The sequence below is a fragment of the Rhamphochromis sp. 'chilingali' genome (assembly GCF_963969265.1).
Source record: "Rhamphochromis sp. 'chilingali' genome assembly, chromosome: 10".
Lineage (NCBI taxonomy): Eukaryota > Metazoa > Chordata > Actinopteri > Cichliformes > Cichlidae > Rhamphochromis > Rhamphochromis sp. 'chilingali'.
In genome coordinates, this window is record NC_137937.1 from 29,587,651 (window position 1) to 29,607,127 (window position 19,477).

General features: G+C 38.5%; 1 protein-coding gene across 1 annotated transcript; it reads left to right on the forward strand.

Moving 5' to 3' along the window:
* Positions 1-1,535: 1,535 nt before the first annotated feature.
* tars1 (threonyl-tRNA synthetase 1) lies at positions 1,536-19,125 on the forward strand. Its single transcript, XM_080894870.1, has 19 exons — positions 1,536-1,701; positions 2,412-2,489; positions 2,812-3,002; positions 6,310-6,433; positions 6,968-7,092; positions 7,847-7,964; positions 8,059-8,123; positions 8,522-8,600; positions 8,830-8,976; positions 9,481-9,579; positions 10,693-10,859; positions 11,591-11,753; positions 13,072-13,209; positions 15,187-15,264; positions 15,349-15,449; positions 16,707-16,811; positions 17,067-17,139; positions 17,908-18,022; positions 18,152-19,125. The coding sequence occupies exons 1-19, from the start codon at positions 1,642-1,644 to the stop codon at positions 18,298-18,300; spliced, it is 2,175 nt and encodes a 724-aa protein (XP_080750996.1). The 5' UTR covers positions 1,536-1,641; the 3' UTR covers positions 18,301-19,125.
* Positions 19,126-19,477: the final 352 nt, after the last annotated feature.

Below are 19,477 nucleotides of genomic sequence, written 5' to 3' on the forward strand. Positions count from 1 at the left end.
TGCTATCACTAGTTTTGGCCCTTATACCTTACTTTATCAATTACATGAACAAAATAAATGAATAAATAAATAAAACATAGTTATAATAATAATTTTATCCCTTATAATCTGAAGGCCTTGTGACACAATTTAGAGAAATAAAAATAACTTGCTTATATCTATAGCAATTAGAAAGGTCACTTTTAAACACTGATCCCTGCGGTCAGAACATAAGAAAACATTTCACAATGTTTATATTGACCTTATTAGAGTATGCCTTTGTGGTAATAAATTCCACTCTATGGACAATCATTTTTGATGCTTTTGTGTGTATGCTCAAATAACAAATGTACAAACTTATTGTAAATGCTTTGAACTGGGTGTTTTCTGCAAAGAAGAATCCACCCTGCTTTATTTTAGAAAAAAAGAAAAGAGTTCAGGAGAAGGACAAATGACATCACTATCCTGTCTTGAAATTTTCTTTTTATTGTATTGAATACAAAAGCTAAAAGTGCAGAAGAGCAGAACCCATTATGTCTCTGCCTACAATGTTGCATCAGAGTAAGTGAGAAAAGTCATCATTTCTCGGATATTCTGATGCAACAATACACATTTATTCCGGTACTCTAAAATCCTTGAAACACAATTAAAGGAAATGGAAATTGCAGTAAATCCATAAGTGGAATGTGTGCGTGTGGTGCATCACACACTTGAAAACCTAAGATGAATTTCAACTACAGAAATATGAAAGATCATGTGAAAAAGTTTACCAATCACTCCTAGAGTCGAAGTGACAATAGTGTCTCATCACAATGTGTTTTTTTTTTTATGTTCAAAAATTCTATTCTTTGGAAAGTACTTCAGATTTATGTATACAATTAGCTTAATGTAAATGCCTTGAGCCAGACATTTTGTTTAAGTACTTTACTTTAGAAAAACAGTTTGGGGAAGTGCAAATGATGTCATCTTATAAAAAACCATCGACTTTATGTTGTTGAATAAATAAGACATACAAGAGCAAAAGAGCAGTCTCAATCATACCCATTATATCTACAAATCGATCTATGTGTTTTTATATTACCTGTTTAGATCTACATACAGACCTAGTGCGCAATGTTGCGTCAGAATCTGCTGATGCAATAGACTATTCTGGTAGCGTGAAGGTTACAGTAAGTCGTTAATAAAATGCGAAAAAGGACAGATCATAGTGGCCTCATCACAACGTGTCTTCGTGTGTGTGTGTGTGTGTGTGTGTGTGTGTGTGTTTGTGTTTGCGATGCTTCTACATCCCGTGCTTCATACAAGGTGCACTGACCAAGTGTTCAGGAGAACAACTGAAATCGAAAATCATTAAATATAAATAAATAAATAAATAAAAATCTAGCTTGATATCGTGATATGTGATTGAATTTCCTTATTGAAATACATAAAATGAGGTTTGGCATTAGACTTTTTAATTAATGGACACAAACTTTGAAAGAAATACGACGTGTTACATCACCCTCCTCTGACAGGAAGCACCGCCCAAGAGCACCGCCTGCAAGCTTGCATCAGAATATCCGGGCAACGTCATCAATCCTTCCCCGGCACCTTGCACCGCTTGCAGTAGATATACCTCAGACTTTATCTCTCGGTTTAAAGTAGGATAGCTTTAAACTCCTTATGGCTGAGAAGACTGTCGTGGATAAAATGAGCGAATTACAAGTGGACGAAGGCAAAAAGGTGAGACTTCAGTCTGTGTTTTAAGTCATGTAAAGCGGTTTGCAGTTAGCCTAGCCTATCGTTAGGACCATGCTGTCATTTAGCCACTCAGTAAGAACTTTTCGGCTAGCTGGCTTTCATGGGGATTTTTGTGTTGGCTTTACTGAAAATTGTTCATCTTAAGGGAACTAGCGAAAGTGTTCATTATTTCATGTTTTTGTTATGAACTTTACCACGGCAACAACAGTTATGTCTATTTGGCTAAGTTGGTTTGGCTAATGTAGCAAATCAGTACACGTACACTAAGGCTCAAGCCGGACTATATTCAGAATTGCGACAGTTTAATATTTCTTTCTATGTTGGTAGGCTCACACACGTCAGACCAGCTTAAGGTATTGAATGACTAGCTTGGGTTCTCCTTCTAAATCGGCACACCCAAGTGCTTTAAGTAGTTGTAACACAGCATTTTGTGCAAGGTTTTGTTATGTTTTGATCTTACTGAATATGCTAAAGTAGCAACAAGAAAGATGTATTTAAAATAACCGATATGTATACATTTTTAATTTGCCCAATATTATCTGCATTCGTTACTATTATTAAATGATCAGTTGGTAGGAGTGTACATTTTACATTTCCATGGAAACTTTGTCCATGAGACCCTTCAAACATGTTTTTCACCTAGTTTCTTTTTTATAAAAGTTAAATAATTACATGGTGTGATATGTGTACAGGAAGGAACTGGAAGTGGTAAAGATGGAGGAAAGAAGAAGGGTAAAAATGCTGCTGAAGACTCTGGAGGCAGGGCTGAGGTGAGTTATTATATTGTCAGGAAATATATTGTCATGTTGTTCTGCTATTATTAGATCTTGTTTTTCAAGAACATGAATCATGTACTTGTGTAGATCTGTGTCATCTCAAAGCAACCACCCATTGGCTTCAAGATAGTGTTTTTGTTTTTGTTGTTGCTGTTTTTTTTGTAATGACATTATTCAAAACACAGATTCCCTAAAAAAAATTTGACCCAATGATTGTTACATAAAAAATAAATACAATTAAAACTGCAATGAGTAGACAGAAGAAATGACAATGAAAGGCTTGCTTATCTACTCTCTTTTATTTTACTTTTTTCAGCTGTCACCACAGCCTCAATACATTGAGGAACGTCTTACTTTGTACACAAAGCTGAAAGCAGAGCATGATGCTCTGATGGCAGAAAGAGCTGCAAAGGATAGCAAACCTATCAAGGTTACTCTGCCTGATGGAAAGGTTGTTGAGGCGGAGTCCTGGAAGACCACACCGTACAAGGTGGCCTGTGGCATCAGGTCAGTGCTACAGAATGTACTTTTTCAAAGATGACCCCCTTTTTGTATTTCCTGTAATCATTTTTAGTTTCTAATTGCTTCACAACTCTAAAGGCAAAATTGGAAGCAGCTGGAAATCACACTTGTCAACTTTTGACTGTCTGCTGAAGACAAGAAAATAATGGGGTAAAAAAGCAAAACTTGGTTTGGTTTTGCTTGGAATGTTATCCCTTAGTACCATCCAATGTAAAGTGATTGTAAAAAGGGGTACACATGAACATAAATTTTGGCAGCTACATAACAATCATTGGGGGGGGAGGCTATCCATGTGTTTGGGTTTTTTTTTTTTTTTTTTTTTTTTTTGTTTTTTCCCATTTCATAATCTTTTTATAGATGACAAATGTCTCAGCCCCAAGACTTAAAAAGTAATTTAAGTATTTGTTTTCTTTAAATTGCACTGGACTGTTAATGGCATTATTAGCACGCAGTGTATATCCCTGTCAGTAAAAACACACATTGTAAGGCCGATATAATTACATTTGGAATGATCAATTCTCAATGTAAAACAAAATATTTAGGTTCTGTGTAGGGTGGGTAAATATCAGGATTTACTGGCAGTACACTTCTCATTACTAGTCATAGTGAAACCACCCAATGAAATCCACATATAATGAAACTTAAGTGTTTTAGTCCTACTTTTCATAATACTACAAACGTGTACATATTAACTAGATCATTAACTACACTCTACAAAAAATATTGAGGCATGCTTCTTAATTGTTGCATTCATGTGTTTTCACTCTGCCTTTACAAAGATTTGTGGGAGGAAACAAATGTTAGAGTTAGCTCATTAAATTTGAGTGTGATACTGTTGCAATAGGAAATTTCTTCCCTCTGAGATATTCGACTATCAACTGTGTCATTAAGTGGCAGAGCACGTAAAGTTACAGACTGGGGTCACAGAGTGCTGAGGTGCATAAAGGTTAACAACACACTGTTGATTCAGTAACTGCAGAGCCCAAAGCTTCCTCTGGAATTAACATCATCACCAGGAGCTTCCTAGCTTGGGTTTTCATGGCAGCTTCTGTAGTTTTGTGTAGGTGGCCCAGTACTTTTTGTGCTATGTGTTACACCCCGGCCTAGGCAACCGGGGTGCAACGTAGAAAAACAAAGATAAGGAAAATAAAACTACGAAGAAAAACACTAAGGCTCTCCACCAAAATCCCAAAAAGTGTCTCAAAACGAATTTATTTACATCAAAACACAAAACGTCAAACTATTTACAACGGGGGGGAAGATCGCGACCATGACATACAGAAACACAGGGCTTAAATACATAGAAGGAGCAATCAGGGAATGGACCACAGGAGGGAAACACAGCCGGGGCAAATTAGAACTGACGAGACAAGGAAACGTAAACTGAACACACTAAGATGACACAGACTTTCAAAGTAAAGTAGGAAACACATAACAGTCACGCAAAAACAACACATTACCAACGCCAAATCGTAACATACCCGGAGGAGCACCTAGACACTCAAATCCCCACACAGTTACGGCCACAGTCGTAACACCCCCTTACCCAAGAATTAACATTAACCCCAAAATGTTTAATTCAAGGAGACAGTGCTCTAGACAGGGTGTCAGCCAATACGTTAACCTTCCCTTTCTTGTAGCTGATCTCCAAGTTAAAATCTTGCAACAACAAGGACCAGCGCATAAGTCTTTGATTGGAGTTGCACATTCGGGAAAGGAACACCAGTGGGTTGTGACCGGTAAACACCTGCACAGGCAGCACACGTGACCCAGCATAGACCTAACATACCCCCCACCCAAAAAAAACAAACATTTAAAACATACAACCCCAACGAAAAAAATGAAAAGTTCCATGTCCAGCCCATACGGCACCGGCCACCGTCCCGCAGGCGACGCTGACGACTGGACGGGTCCTCCAGTGGAAACTGAAAACCGGAGCGGGCCCTCGGACACTCCAGCGAAGACGGATGAAGGCTGGAGCGGTCCCACGGACCCTCCAGCAGACGACGAAGGCTGGGGCGGTCCCTCGGATCCTCCAGCGAAGGTGGATGAAGGCTGGAGCGGTCCCACGGACCCTCCAGCAGACGACGAAGGCTGAGGCGGCCCCTCGGACCCCCCAGCGAAGACGGATGAAGGCTGGAGCGGTCCCACGGACCCTCCAGCGGAGGCAGATGAAACTGATGGAGGCTGGAGCGGTCCCCCTGACCCTCCAGCAGACGACGAAGGCTGAGGCGGTCCCTCGGACCCTCCAGCGAAGACAAACGAAGGCTGGAGCGGTCCCTCGGATCCTCCAGCGAAGACAAACGAAGGCTGGAGCGGTCCCTCGGATCCTCCAGCGAAGACAAACGAGCAGCCCACCAGCTGCAGAAGGCTGGAGCGGTCCCTCGGATCCTCCAGCGAAGACAAACGAAGCTGACGAAGGCTGGAGCGGTCCCTCGGACACTCCAGCGAAGGCGGATGAAGGCTGGAGCGGTCCCACGGACCCTCCAGCGAAGACAGACGAAGGCTGAAGTGGTCCTCGGACCCCACAGTGATTGGACGAGCCCCCATATGTTACACCCCGGCCTAGGCAACCGGGGTGCAACGTAGAAAAACAAAGATAAGGAAAATAAAACTACGAAGAAAAACACTAAGGCTCTCCACCAAAATCCCAAAAAGTGTCTCAAAACGAATTTATTTACATCAAAACACAAAACGTCAAACTATTTACAACGGGGGGGAAGATCGCGACCATGACATACAGAAACACAGGGCTTAAATACATAGAAGGAGCAATCAGGGAATGGACCACAGGAGGGAAACACAGCCGGGGCAAATTAGAACTGACGAGACAAGGAAACGTAAACTGAACACACTAAGATGACACAGACTTTCAAAGTAAAGTAGGAAACACATAACAGTCACGCAAAAACAACACATTACCAACGCCAAATCGTAACATACCCGGAGGAGCACCTAGACACTCAAATCCCCACACAGTTACGGCCACAGTCGTAACATATGTCATTTAATATAAAAGTTTGCATTTCATCATATTTGTCCAGGCATTTACTCATATAATGATAAAATATGTGATGTCTTTGTTCTCTTGTTGGCCATTTCTCAATAAGGTAGAACAGAAATTCTGCTAATCACAAGGATATGGCAGAGCTATTCCCAAACTCCCTCTCCACATGTCTGAGTGTGAGAAAATAAAAGGCAAATTGTGTTGTGCTACATAAATAAGCATTTGCCATTTTATTTCTGTGTCTGTACATTATTGTGATGTAGACTATTTGTGTCTTGTGTTCAGTCAAGGCCTTGCTGACAACACGGTGATTGCCAAAGTAAACGATAGTGTATGGGACCTGGACAGACCTTTAGAAGAAGACTGCAGCCTTCAGTTGCTCAAGTTTGATGACGAGGAAGCTCAAGCTGTAAGTCAGATTTTTCTTTTCTCTCCCTGCTTGTACTACATTGTTTAGAAGCATAGTTTTGGAAATTGATGCTCAACATCTTCTGGATACACAGCGTCATGCTCGCTAAACATCAAAGCTTCAGTTACCTTTTGCTTTGTAAAAGCCATATTTATATACTTGCAAAATCTTCTTTTTTTCTTTTTACACAGGTGTTTTGTTTTCAAAGCATGCAGTTAAAGCCTCAGTTCTCAGTGTATTAATTTATAATGTGCATTTTCTTTTGGGTCTCCTTTGTGCAGTTCCTCAGAATTCAATGACTGGTGTTCCTGGTGTGAATTTGATAAGCAGTGTCACTAGTTCCTTGTTTTTAAACTGGTTTTATAATACTGGCTTCATTCTTTTGTATTGTCAGCTTTTTCTCTGCTCTTTGTCATTAACAAGGAATCTGTTCAGTGTCACAACCTTGATATTTCCCCTTAAAAGTCTTAGTAACACAAAGGGTTTGAATACTCCTGTTTTCTAAATTTGCCAAAACTTCTGTATTTTCATTAGGTTTACTGGCACTCCAGTGCTCATATCATGGGTGAAGCAATGGAAAGGGTGTATGGGGGCTGCCTCTGCTACGGTCCCCCTATCGAGAATGGCTTCTACTATGACATGTTCCTAGAAAACAATGAGTGAGTTTCGTATGCTCTAAGTTCAGAGTTTCTGTCTAATTAGTGGTGTTAGTCTGCATCCAGTGATATTTTTGGTCTGTACCTCAGGGCTTAGCAGCTGTCAATCTGGTTTACTGTCTTCAGACCAGAAGCAAACACAAAACAGACAGATTGTAACTACACTAATGCTGTCTAGCTGGGGCTATGTGTGGGGACTGAAAAACATCTTTCTACATATTTCTGTTGGAATAACAAGTCTATTCAAATTAAACAACGAGAAACAACTTAAGGGAAGCTTTGAAAGGGGGATTGAGACACCTTCAGAAATTTCAACAAGTTTTCCTCATAAACAACTTCTTAACTTGACCTTTTTGGATCCACGTCTCTCTGCTTTAGGCTGCAGGAAAGCTTGAGCAGTGCTGTCTAATTAATTCTACAACCTCCTTAATGAAGCCATTTTATGCTAATGGAATTCTTGGAGACTGTTTTCTTTTTTACAAGGATATTTTGACATTGCGTAAGCCCTAAAGCCGAGGACTTTAAAGTAGTTGCCCATCCTTGGATGAGGTTATCTGTATTACGAAGACTTAAGAATTATTCTGTTGGACAAAAGTCTGTTCTCATGGTTAAATATCTGGTCACATCCATGCTGCCCTTTGGAAAGCATGGCAGACTAAATTTAGCAGTGGAGGCAGTTTGCATATTAATGTGGGGTTTTAAGTGAGAAAGTGTTCAGTGTGCAGTTCTTGGTGTGATTTCTTGATGTTTTGGACAGGGGTGTATCGAGCAATGACTTCCCCTGTCTGGAGAGTTTGTGCAAGAAAATCATCAAGGAGAAGCAGCCGTTTGAGAGGCTCGAGATAAAGAAGGAAACTCTCTTGGAAATGTTCAAGGTATCTTTAAACAACAGCACACGAATATGGAACAAAAATTCAATTGATTTGATGATTTTTTTTTTTTTAAACATAATCTTTTGTTTTTTTCTAGTACAACACGTTTAAGTGCCGCATTCTGAATGAGAAAGTCACCACTCCCACTACCACAGTCTACAGGTGGGTCAGTGAATGTAATAGTATCCTGGTGATATATTCTTTTTTTGTTTGTTTGTTTGTTAATCTCAAGCAAATCAAATAAAAAAACAGATGCACTTTATTTCAGGTGCCTCAGACTTTAACTATCATCCAAAACAATTTTTAAAAAATACCGTAATGTGACTATGATATGTGTGTGTATATATATATTATTTATTTAAATTTGAAAGAGATATTGATTTGCAACTGCACTACTTAATTGGTTAAAGATGCTGTGTTTAGTTCTTTCTGTCACAGACTGGGTCGACATTTCGGCGCTACATTCAAAACACAGCTGGTTCTCCTAGTCAGTATTTATTTTAAATATAGAACAAAACAGGTGACTAAGTGAACTAAAGCTACAATATTTTCCATTTCAGATGTGGTCCCTTAATTGATTTATGCCGGGGACCTCATGTGAGACACACTGGAAAAATCAAGGCACTCAAGATACACAAGGTTAGACTTTTTGCTATCAGCTGTGGAAATTTATTGAACAAACTTGCAGTTAACAATATATGTGGATATAAGAGAGATTTAAAATACTGGAGTCTGTGTCCTGAATGTCTGGCTGTAAGCACATTTGTCCCTATTTTTAGAGCAGAGTTACCCTTTGTTTTATCCCCAAGGGATTTGATGGACCCAAAAGAATGATGAAAAAGCTTACGTACTCCCTTTTGTGTGCTAGAATTCATCCACATACTGGGAGGGAAAGGCGGACATGGAAACCCTCCAGAGGATCTATGGAATCTCCTTTCCTGACCCCAAAATGCTTAAAGACTGGGAAAAGTTTCAGGAGGAGGCCAAGAACAGAGATCACCGCAAACTAGGCCGGGTAAGAATTGAAATGTAAATGAGCTGTGAGTTAGGAAAATGGTCTCTTACAGGTTTCACTGTTCGCAGTCTCTTGGTATTGCAAGAAGAAAATTTGAAATGTACAGAGTAAAGTACTCAAACTAGTTTTTGAACAGTGTGAAAACATGTATGATCTTTAAATCGGTTAATAGCATGTGTAAATAAGTTTTATTTAGTGAATTGTTTGGTAAGCTCATAAACTGATTGTCACATACTGACATTAATATAGCATGATGGAAAAATATCCATGAAGCAGATTTTAGTTTGCTGGTTATTGAAAGAAAACCCATAGTCGTCAGCTCAGAGTGTAGGGTGTTGCAGCCATATTTTCAGTGTGATGAAGGCGTGGAAAAGGGCACATACCTAGACAAACCCTATTTAAAGCTTAAATATGTCACGAGGTGTCTTCAAATTGAAACCACTTGTTTGATGGCTCTTTTTAATTTTCTGTCTCTAACAAACCCTATTTTCTTTTTACATTCAGGAGCAGGACCTGTTCTTCTTCCATGACCTGAGTCCAGGGAGCTGCTTTTTCCTGCCTAAGGGAGCCTTCATCTACAACACCCTGATTGAGTTCATCAGAGTAAGGCTGAGTTGTCAGACCCACTGATAATTACTGTGATCTAACACTGAGCTTGGAGATGTAGAAAAAAGAGAGGTTATTAGGGAGAAAGTTTACATTTGCAGGAGGAAGAAGAAGAAGTTCTGCGATGATGAAAATGGCTTTATAATGCACACAAGAAAAAAACGCTCCAATTTAAGCCATGTGTCATATACTTTAATACAGAGAACTAAAAAGGGATTGGTAATGTTTTGATAATACAGCATTAAATCAGTGTCTTAAGCAAAGGCCAGATGAATAGGAAAATAATTCATGTTTTCTTTCCACAACAGTAATGCTGTAAATGGAAGCTTGACACATCCAATTTATGCTTATTTAATAAAATATTGTTTTGGCCAGGTAATAGAAAAGCATTGCTCAATGTGATGTTTACCTTCTGACACACAAATTCACTTGTGAATCTCAGAAAAGCTTATTATTATTATCCAACAACAAAATATATTGAAACACTGACAGCATTAAAGGAAAGCTTTATTTACACCTGTTCTATTATACAGACACATAAAAGTCAATCTTTTTCAAAGCATTTATTTTCCTGGGTTTCCAGTCAGTGCAGTCATAATAGAAAACACATTCAAGGCAATTTCACTTAAATAGATTTCTGACTGAGCAGATTTGGAGTAATGAGATTTGTTTTGTTCAAAAAACAAAAAATGGTTCTGCATTCTGCTTTCACAAACAACAAAACACCGAAAACATATCAGCAGATATCAGGATTTAAAAGAAATGACAGATTATTTTATAATATCATCTGTCTTTCTGATTCGAACAAACCAATCAGCTCATGGTGAATTAAAGCAATACAAAAGTGAATACCCTTATATTTCAGTTTTTTCCCCAAACTCTTCGTAATATATGAACAAACAGGAGAATGCAAATATGCAGCAGTATAAACATGTTTGCTTGCAGAGTTGTTTACCATTTTATTTATGCATACGTCCCTTATTAGAGAGTCTCCAGGTGTTGACAGAAACCACTTCAGCCAGTTGTTTGTAGAGGTGATGGATACACAGAATTGTGAAGCTGAGCTTTTTGGAAGACTTTGTGAGAAAACATTGTCACATTCATTGCCAGAGTGAGTACAGGAAGAGGGGCTTCCAGGAGGTTGTGACTCCCAATGTCTACAACAGCAAACTCTGGCAGACATCTGGGCATTGGCAGCACTACAGCGAGAACATGTTCTCCTTCGAGGTGGAAAAGGAGATCTTCGCTCTCAAGCCCATGAACTGCCCTGGACACTGGTGAGACTTCTGTTTCCTCACAATCAGAGTTGTTGTCAGGTATAGTTTCAGTTTTAAAGGGCAACTACAAAAGAATGAGGGAAAGAAAAACACTCCTTTTAATGCACAGTGTAGCAAGTGTTGCCTGTAGTGTGAAATATTTATTTTTTTAATACTTGTAATCAGAAGTAACTGCTTGTTGAAGGAAGAGCTGTGTATTACATCAGAATCAGAATCAGAATACTTTATTGATCCCTGGGGGAAATTATTTTTTGTTACAGTGCTCCATTTTAAACCAACATTAAGACAAGACAGACAATACGCTAACTAAGAATAGTACAATATATACATATATATACATACATACATGTCCATTACCATTAAATAAACTCGGACTGCTGTCACAAAAGAAAATGCTTGTCAGCCAGTTCAGCTCAATGTTTGCTGTGTTTTCAGTTGTTGGCCGAGGACACTTGCTGCTGCATTGCAGTGCAAAGAAGCAGACTGCAGTTATTTGTATTCACATCTTTTATCTCTTTCCACTCGTTCAGACTTTTGGTTGTCCACAAAGATGACCTCTCTGAAAATCACACTGTAATCAAAATTGATCTTCAAAGTGTTGAATATCAGTTAAATCAAATATTACACTCAGGTTTTCACAGCAGAGCATTTTTTAGGTATTGTGATTACTCTAGGTATAAGTTGGCAGTTGCATCTTTGTGTATTTTATACATATGTTTGTTTGGCACCAGTTTGATGTTTGATCACCGGCCTCGCTCCTGGAGAGAGCTGCCTTTTCGCATGGCCGACTTTGGTGTCCTGCACAGGAACGAGCTGTCAGGAGCTCTGACTGGCCTCACCCGTGTCCGCCGCTTCCAGCAGGACGATGCTCACATCTTCTGCTCCATGGACCAGGTGAGATGTGCATTGAAATGTGTACAACACACATTTTGGCTTTATATGAGCCCGATGAGACCAGTAAGAATTGTTTTACACTTAAAAATCTGTTTACAGTCTTGGCGTTTCCCACTAGGTATGTGGGGCCAAAAAATTATTTAAAGGATACGTAGGATGCTAATTTCCGATTAGTAGAGCAGCTTTGCATCCTACTTCAATATAATGGATATTTACGCATGGATGATCGGTTCACTTTAAAGGCAATTGTTACTGGTTGAGTGCGAAGCCTTCAGTTGAGACTGAAGAAAAGTAAAATAAATCTGAGTGTCGCATACACCCCTCCTGAACTGTCAGCAGTTGGGTTTCTTTTAACAAAAAAGACAATACCCCTGACTCTGCTATATCAACTTTTGTTTCCTCCTTTAAAGCATGACCATGTTCAGTGTTATTTGACTGAAATACTAAATTCATTACTCTTTAGAAAAGGATACCATTCATACCAGTGTAATATTTTAAGTCACATTTATTACTGAAATACTTTCTAAAAAACGTTTTAATTTTTAATACATTTCCAAAGAACGGCACAGTTGTAACTGGTGCAAACAAACAATATTTGGAAAGACCAAAAAAGTTTCTTAATTTTTCGGTTCATAAGTCTTATTACAGCAGCCGTGATCACACTGATTAATTTTCTCCGTGAAGGCACTGGATTGGATGTTTAATTATTTTGATTGCACTTGTGCACAAATTATTTCATTTTTAATTTTTCTCTTTCATTGCAGCAGCTGGAAAGCACTGCTTGTAGTCGTTTTTGTTTGTTTGTTTTTTGTTGCTGTTTGTGGTGGTGTGGTTTTGTTTTTGTTGTTGTTTTGGGTTGTTTTTTTCCCCCCCAGTATTTAGAATCATGCAAAACAGACTGCAGGAGATATGCTCTTATGTTGCATTAAATTGATAATCAGTGACTTCAGCACATGGTTTACATAGAAAAGAAAGCAATCATTTTCCTTTCAGTTATTCTTATCGTGTATTTTCCTTCACCTTCAAAGCACTCACTCGTTATTTATTTATTTATTTTTTTCAATTATGATGAAATCTTTGTGGTTGTTAGTTTTTGTTTTTTTTGTTGTTGTTGTTGTTGTTGTTGTTGTTGTTGTTGTTTTTAAATAAACCAAAAGTTGAGCATCTTATCAAACAAAATAATTAGGTTTCCTTCTCTAGCTATCCTAACACAAACAAACATGAAATCAGCAGCAGAAATTACATTTGTAGCCATGTCCAGATGGATGATGCAAACACTATTGCTTTTTTGTTTTCTTTCTTTTATCACTGACCTCAGATTGAGTCCGAGATCAAGGGATGCCTGGACTTCCTGCGGACTGTTTATGATGTCTTTGGCTTCACTTTTAAACTCAACCTTTCCACGAGACCAGAGAAGTTCCTGGGAGACCCAGAGGTCTGGGACCAAGCAGAGAAGGTATTCAAAAGGCCTCTAGCTTCACTACATGTAGAAAATAAGAAAACGCTCAGTCAGTGTCTCACTGGAACATTAAGATTCTGATGTGAGACATTGTTAAGATGTAAATTCTAGCGCCACTCCACTGACAGCGAATGGAGAAGTGAGACTTGCAGACCCTAAGTACATTTATATTTTAATGAGTTTTTTTTGTGGACTTGCAATCATGTCTGAAGAAGGGTTTTTTACGCTTTGAAACCGTCCACGTATTGTTGCTTTAACTGTCTGCTTTTGCTGCCAAATCAAGTTCACAAGTTCTGTATTTTACATCTGTAGTTCGGCTCTAATTTGCTCAGCTTGTCTTTTAAACAAGCATAAACAAATAATAGAAGTGAGTTGGACTGAGTCATAATTAGGCTTTATTGCTCGGTGTTGTGGGTAACAGCGTTGCAGCTTTTCATGAATGACATCAAGCATCTCTGCTGGGACAACTTGAATTGTAGGAGATGAATCTGTAGAGCCACTGTTAAATGATGGTTACTAAATGCCACATATATACTGCATTGTTGTTCCCACAGCACTAGTCCATGAAGGACATAAAGTGTTTATTTGTCTGGCAAGCCTGTGCTGGCTGCCTTTGAATGGTTGAAAAAGTTTGACTGATGTAAAGCATGTGTTGAATTAACTTTCACACGGCCTTTACTCTTCTCTTTATCTGATTGCAGAGGTATTTTATTTCAGCAGTCGGATAACTATTTCATCTGCACATTGCCACACTCGATTCATGTCACAAAGATGTTCAATTATGTTTTCCTCTAAGTGGTTTTTTGTTTGTTTTTTTTTTTACTCTGTTGGAAACTTTCATCTGGCAGAATAAGCTGATACATTTTGTACCTTGTTGTCACCACTTCATTGATTTTTTTTTTTTTTTTTTTTTTTTTTTTTAATCATGATTTTGTTTTTTGTGGTGGCGGGTTTGTCATTATAATCTAGTGCAGTCTTCTTGGTGGAGGTTCAAGATACATCCTCTGTTTTTTTTATAACGGAAAATGTTCAAATGTTTTAAACCCATGAGCCACTAGAAAATATGGTTTACATTTTTGTTCTCAGGCACTGATAAATTACCATGAACTGTAGCTACACTCATTCTTGAATAGATAGAACATAATAGCAGGGTAGAAGAAGAGAAAAGCATACTTACTCTTTATTACTGGCTCTGTCTGCCCTTCTGTTTTTCAATTTATGGGTATTGTAGAAACCTGAAAGAGTTCCTTTTCCTTTCTGCTCCCTTTTTACAGTCACTGGTGTCATCATTCAGTTCTCAGTCCTTCCGTTTTTAATTTAATTTTCAAGCATATCTTTTGTCTGCTGGGAGAAAAGCATTACTGATGGAAGTTATTTTTAGGCTATTTCATTATCAATAAATTGATTGGTTACAGTTACTATTAAAGTTTTAAAGACTATGTAGTTTGCTGATAAGTAGCACACTACAAATATAATTCAAATGCTACAGTATAAAAATTAAATGTACTGTATCTTACTGACTGCACATGTTAATTATGGGCTGCTGCTATCTTTTTCTAATTAACAGTTAGTCACAGTTCTTAGAATAGAAATAAAAGCCATAAAAAATATCAGCTTGCAAGTTGAACAGCTGTCTTACTTAACCTGTCACCTGAAGAAAGCACTCTTTAAATGCAGCACTGACTTTTAATGATTAATGTGTCCCACACAAAGGTGGAAAATTATACACACAAAAGTGACTGGGGAACTTGGCATCGTGCTTGGAAGAAACTGCTGCATATTTCCCTCAGCTCGTTACTTCCCACAAGCAACCATAAAATATTATTGAGACGTTAGCATTTCTCAGTTCAGTGATTAGTTCCAGATGAAGAAAAGGTCAGGTCTAAAGGAGGAGCCTTGCTTAACACCTCTGTTTACCTGCACGTTTGTCAGAAACTGACATGGTAATGAAGCAGTTATTGTTTGTATTTACAGCAACTGGAGAATAGCTTGAATGAATTCGGAGAGAAATGGGTTCTAAACCCAGGTGACGGAGCTTTCTACGGACCCAAGGTGAGCTGTGCGCTGCACTAATGATGTAGCTAAACTGTGGAACTGCAGAAGGGTCGCTTTTGATCACAAGTCTTTTGTCTGCAGATTGACATTCAGATCAAGGATGCCATTGGTCGATACCATCAGTGCGCTACTATTCAGCTCGATTTCCAGCTCCCGATCCGCTTCAACCTCACGTTTGTCAGGTAACGACAAGTTTTATATGTTGGGTAATTAAATTTATGGCCCATGGGATAAGCTAAAGTGTCAGTGAGAAAGCAGGAAATCCAGTAACCAAATAGCGATGAGTAATATTCTTAATATGTAAATAAACCCCCTGACTTGGAGACAGTTAACTTGTCTGCCAAAAAAACATTACAAAATTATCTGTCTTCATTACAGCTTTATGACAATACCCAGTAATAAAGCTTATAAGTGCAAGACCAACAAAAAGGAGCACCACCATAGCAATTATCTGTTTCTCTTTATAGTGCTTAAAATGTATAAAGTCTAGAAGCAGAGCTCCCCCCCCCCACCCCCCAGTCTTTTTGTAACAATAATAAATGATATTTCTAGCAATAACAAAATAGTAGTACTTTCACTTTGCCTCAGTCTGAGAACACCTCAAACGGCTTCTGTCATTGTCTGTATAGCAGGAAGGAACAGACAAGAATTACAGCTGTCACAGGTGATGAGATCAGAAGTGACAGAAAATTCAGAGCTTCATGCGACTGGAAAATGTCAGTCTGTGACCTATAAATGTGATTTTCACTTATTACCATAGTTCATGTGTACAATATGATCATACTCACGTATACAGTAATGCATACTCTTTTCCATTAATGGCATTTTAGGGAAATTTTACCAGTTATGCAAGTCTCACCTATTATTATACATCTCACGATTCAGGTCATATTGTTGTCTTTTCAAACTGTCTTTAATTGGTCATTTCTTCACTGTTGTTGCATCACTTCATAAACTGTTTAAATTACATTAGGTGATGTTTGTCAGTAGCTAATTAAATGATCTGTTGCCTTGAAAATTCACCTTGGTAAATAATTAACCTGTAAAGCATAATTGAAAGTATTAGTAGAAGCTGGCAGTTGGAGTTTGAGTTTTACACATCATGTCGTGCACTGAGTGCCATCTTTCACAAAAGGACAGTGGCTGCATGAAAATTAATTTAGATGTTTTATTTCTGTCTGGGGGGAGGTGAATAAGGTGACATCACAATATAAAATTGAGAATTAGATAAAAGACACTCTAGTCATTAAATAGCATATGCTGTCCTCACCTGTTTGTTAATTGGCCCTCCATCATTTTCTATTGATTGCTTTTTGTAAGTCCCTCACTTAAAACAGACATAAGTCTGAGTTTTGTCCTGTATAAATGGTTGTGTTTGCTGAGGGGAAATTTTCACTCTGTTATTTTTTTTTTTTTTTCCTTTCCAACAACCTTTGTAGCCACGATGGTGACGACAAGAAGAGACCTGTGATCATCCACAGAGCAATCCTGGGATCAGTAGAGAGGATGATCGCTATTCTCACTGAAAACTACGGGGGCAAATGGTTTGTAAACAATCAGTTTAAAAAGGTTGATTTGTGAAGTAGCACCATTCTTGATTTTTGACATTTTTGGTTTATTGCTGTTCTTTCAGACTGTTCCCATGATTTCTTGATTAATGGGCTAGAAATGGAAGCATGACAGCTCAGTGGGGGGTGGGCGGGTGACATTTTTTTTACATGGGTTTCTGGCAGACGGGCAGGTTTCTGGCCTGTTTTTTAATAATCAGCTAAATGCAAATATGTCCTCCTCTGTTTCAGGCCTCTGTGGCTCTCTCCTCGTCAAGTGATGGTTGTACCCGTGGGACCAACCTGTGAAGAGTATGCTGAGAAAGTAAGAACTGACCTTGGCTGCTTCCGTATTTACATTTAAAGGACATTACAAACAGCACCCTCAGGCTGTTGAGCACTTTAATTTAACTTTATACATATTTTGTTATGTTATCACAGACTGGAGTCATTCAGTACTGCAGTATTTAAGGATCATTAGTTTCGTCTCTATTAAACTACTGCATGCTTTGCCGAAATTCAGCCTGCTTTGTTGCCTCAGCTTTTAAGTGTATAATTTTTTAATATTTCTGAACCAAGTCATGCAGGTTTTCGTGAAGCTGTCACACAATGTTTTATTTAAAATTAAAGCAATGCTCTGCTACTTAATTAGGATGTTAGTTCATAAATACTAATGGATTTTTCTTCTGAACGTTTTTTGTTTTGATTACAATTTAATTATTTGACATTGGCCTAATCATGGCGAGCACAATGTTATCACACCTAATAAAACTGACTGTCAGAGCTATGAAAATAAAACTCGGTTTGTATTAATGTTTGCTTAGCTTTTAACATGTGTTGGGGACATTCTGGTTGGATATCGTTGGTGCTGAACATATTTGTAAAGGTGGTCTATATTCCCAATATTGTAATGGGAAAAGAGAACAGCCCCACAGTCCACTGTGATTGTAATGGTTTCTGTAATATGATCTTTATTCTGTTCAGACTAAAATGTGTAACATCTACAGACTTTTTCTTGTAAGCAAATGAATTAATTTCCAAAACGTTCCTGGACTGTTTTAAGTGTTGGTTGTTTCTCTCATTAATGTGGCAGATCAAGCAGGAATTCCACAGGAGCGGCCTCATGACTGACGTGGATCTCGACCCCAGCTGCACCCTGAACAAAAAGATCAGAAATGCACAGTTGGCGCAGTATAACTTCATCCTGGGTCAGTGGCAACACACATTTGTTTCAGTCTTGTCTGTTATTCCTGTCCTTATCGCTTTCTCACTGACCATCTAGATATTGATTTTCCTTCTCTCCCTTTTTGTCTTTGCATGTTTCCCTGTTTGGAAAGTGGTGGGAGAGAAGGAGAAGACGAGCAACACAGTGAACGTACGCACCCGAGACAACAAAGTCCACGGCGAGCACAGTGTGGAGGAGTGCATCAAGCGCCTCAAACAGCTCAAGACCTCCAGGTGTCGGAACGCCGAAGAGGAATTCTAAGAAATCAAAAAACAGTTCCTTGAGTAACATGGGGGTAAAAGGTTGAAATATGTTTTTGATAGGGAATAAAACTGCCTTCAATGTTTTGTCTTTGCTCTTCTTAAATGATTTTTCTGGTATCTTCCTTTTGCTATTTTATATCACTGTTTTTAGTTGTCAAATCACATCGTTAGTATAATTTTCCCTATTCATTGTTCTTAGACAAAATCCAGCTGGTGGGAATGTAATGTGGGGATGTCTTTGAAAGGTTTTCAGACCACTGCTATGAATAAACCAGAGAACATTTTCCAAATGTAATGAAAAGAAGAGTATGAAATGAGGATGATCTGATATCCTCGTGTTGGTGTTGTTCCCAGATCATCATGAAAATGTTGTTCCAGGTTCAACATTGCAAGTGACCAATCACATTGTTGTGACGTTATTTTTTTTGCTCGCCAAGCCATTCGTGCATTTATGAAATTCCAATGTTGCAAGGACAATATCAATTCTGCTTACTGTTTATTAAAGGGTTACGGTTAGGGTTAGGGTCAGGGTCCGTTGATCGGCGGACAGAGGCGGTTTCACGCAGCTTTAGAACAGTTTTTTGTTTTACGTCGCTTTTTCCCGAAGTCGCAAAAGTATGACGTCACAACATTCTGATTGGTCACTTGCAATGTTGATCCTGGAACAACATTTAGTATGATGATCTGGGAACAACACCAACACGAGGATATCAGATCAACCATGAAATGACTTGTACCTCAACTGTCAGTGTGTATCACTCGTTATTTCTTCAGGGAATTGTACTTTAGTTACAATTTTGATAATTAAATCATCTATCCTCGACAGTTGTACCCTGTGGGTTTGTTTTTTTTTTTGTATTGTAGAAGCAGATTGTTGTTTGCCCAACAGTCACCCAGAAAATGTACAAATTAGACAAGTTTGAGTTCAGAAAAGTAAAAAAAAAAAAAAAAAATAATCCAGCACCAAGTTACAAGTCAACAAGAATCTAAATTTCAAAGCTGAAATGAGATGGCTGATGATGATGCTGGTGGGGTGGAAGTGCGGAGATTGTAAAGGGAATATATCCATGTGTAAAAACCGGATCCTTATCACCATCCTCCACTCGTGCATCATACTTTAAGACGGGAATCAGCAGTGTGCGGGCAGGTACACACCTGATGCTATTTATTACACG

What these genes read in the sequence shown, in the direction of transcription:
- tars1 (XM_080894870.1), top strand. Translation starts at nt 1,642, where the DNA reads ATGGCTGAGAAGACTGTCGTGGATAAAATGAGCGAATTACAAGTGGAC. An exon ending in AGGCACTCAAGATACACAAG is followed by an intron (nt 8,601 to 8,829) that starts GTTAGACTTTTT and finishes TTTGTGTGCTAG; the next exon opens with AATTCATCCACATACTGGGA. An exon ending in ATCACCGCAAACTAGGCCGG is followed by an intron (nt 8,977 to 9,480) that starts GTAAGAATTGAA and finishes TTTTACATTCAG; the next exon opens with GAGCAGGACCTGTTCTTCTT.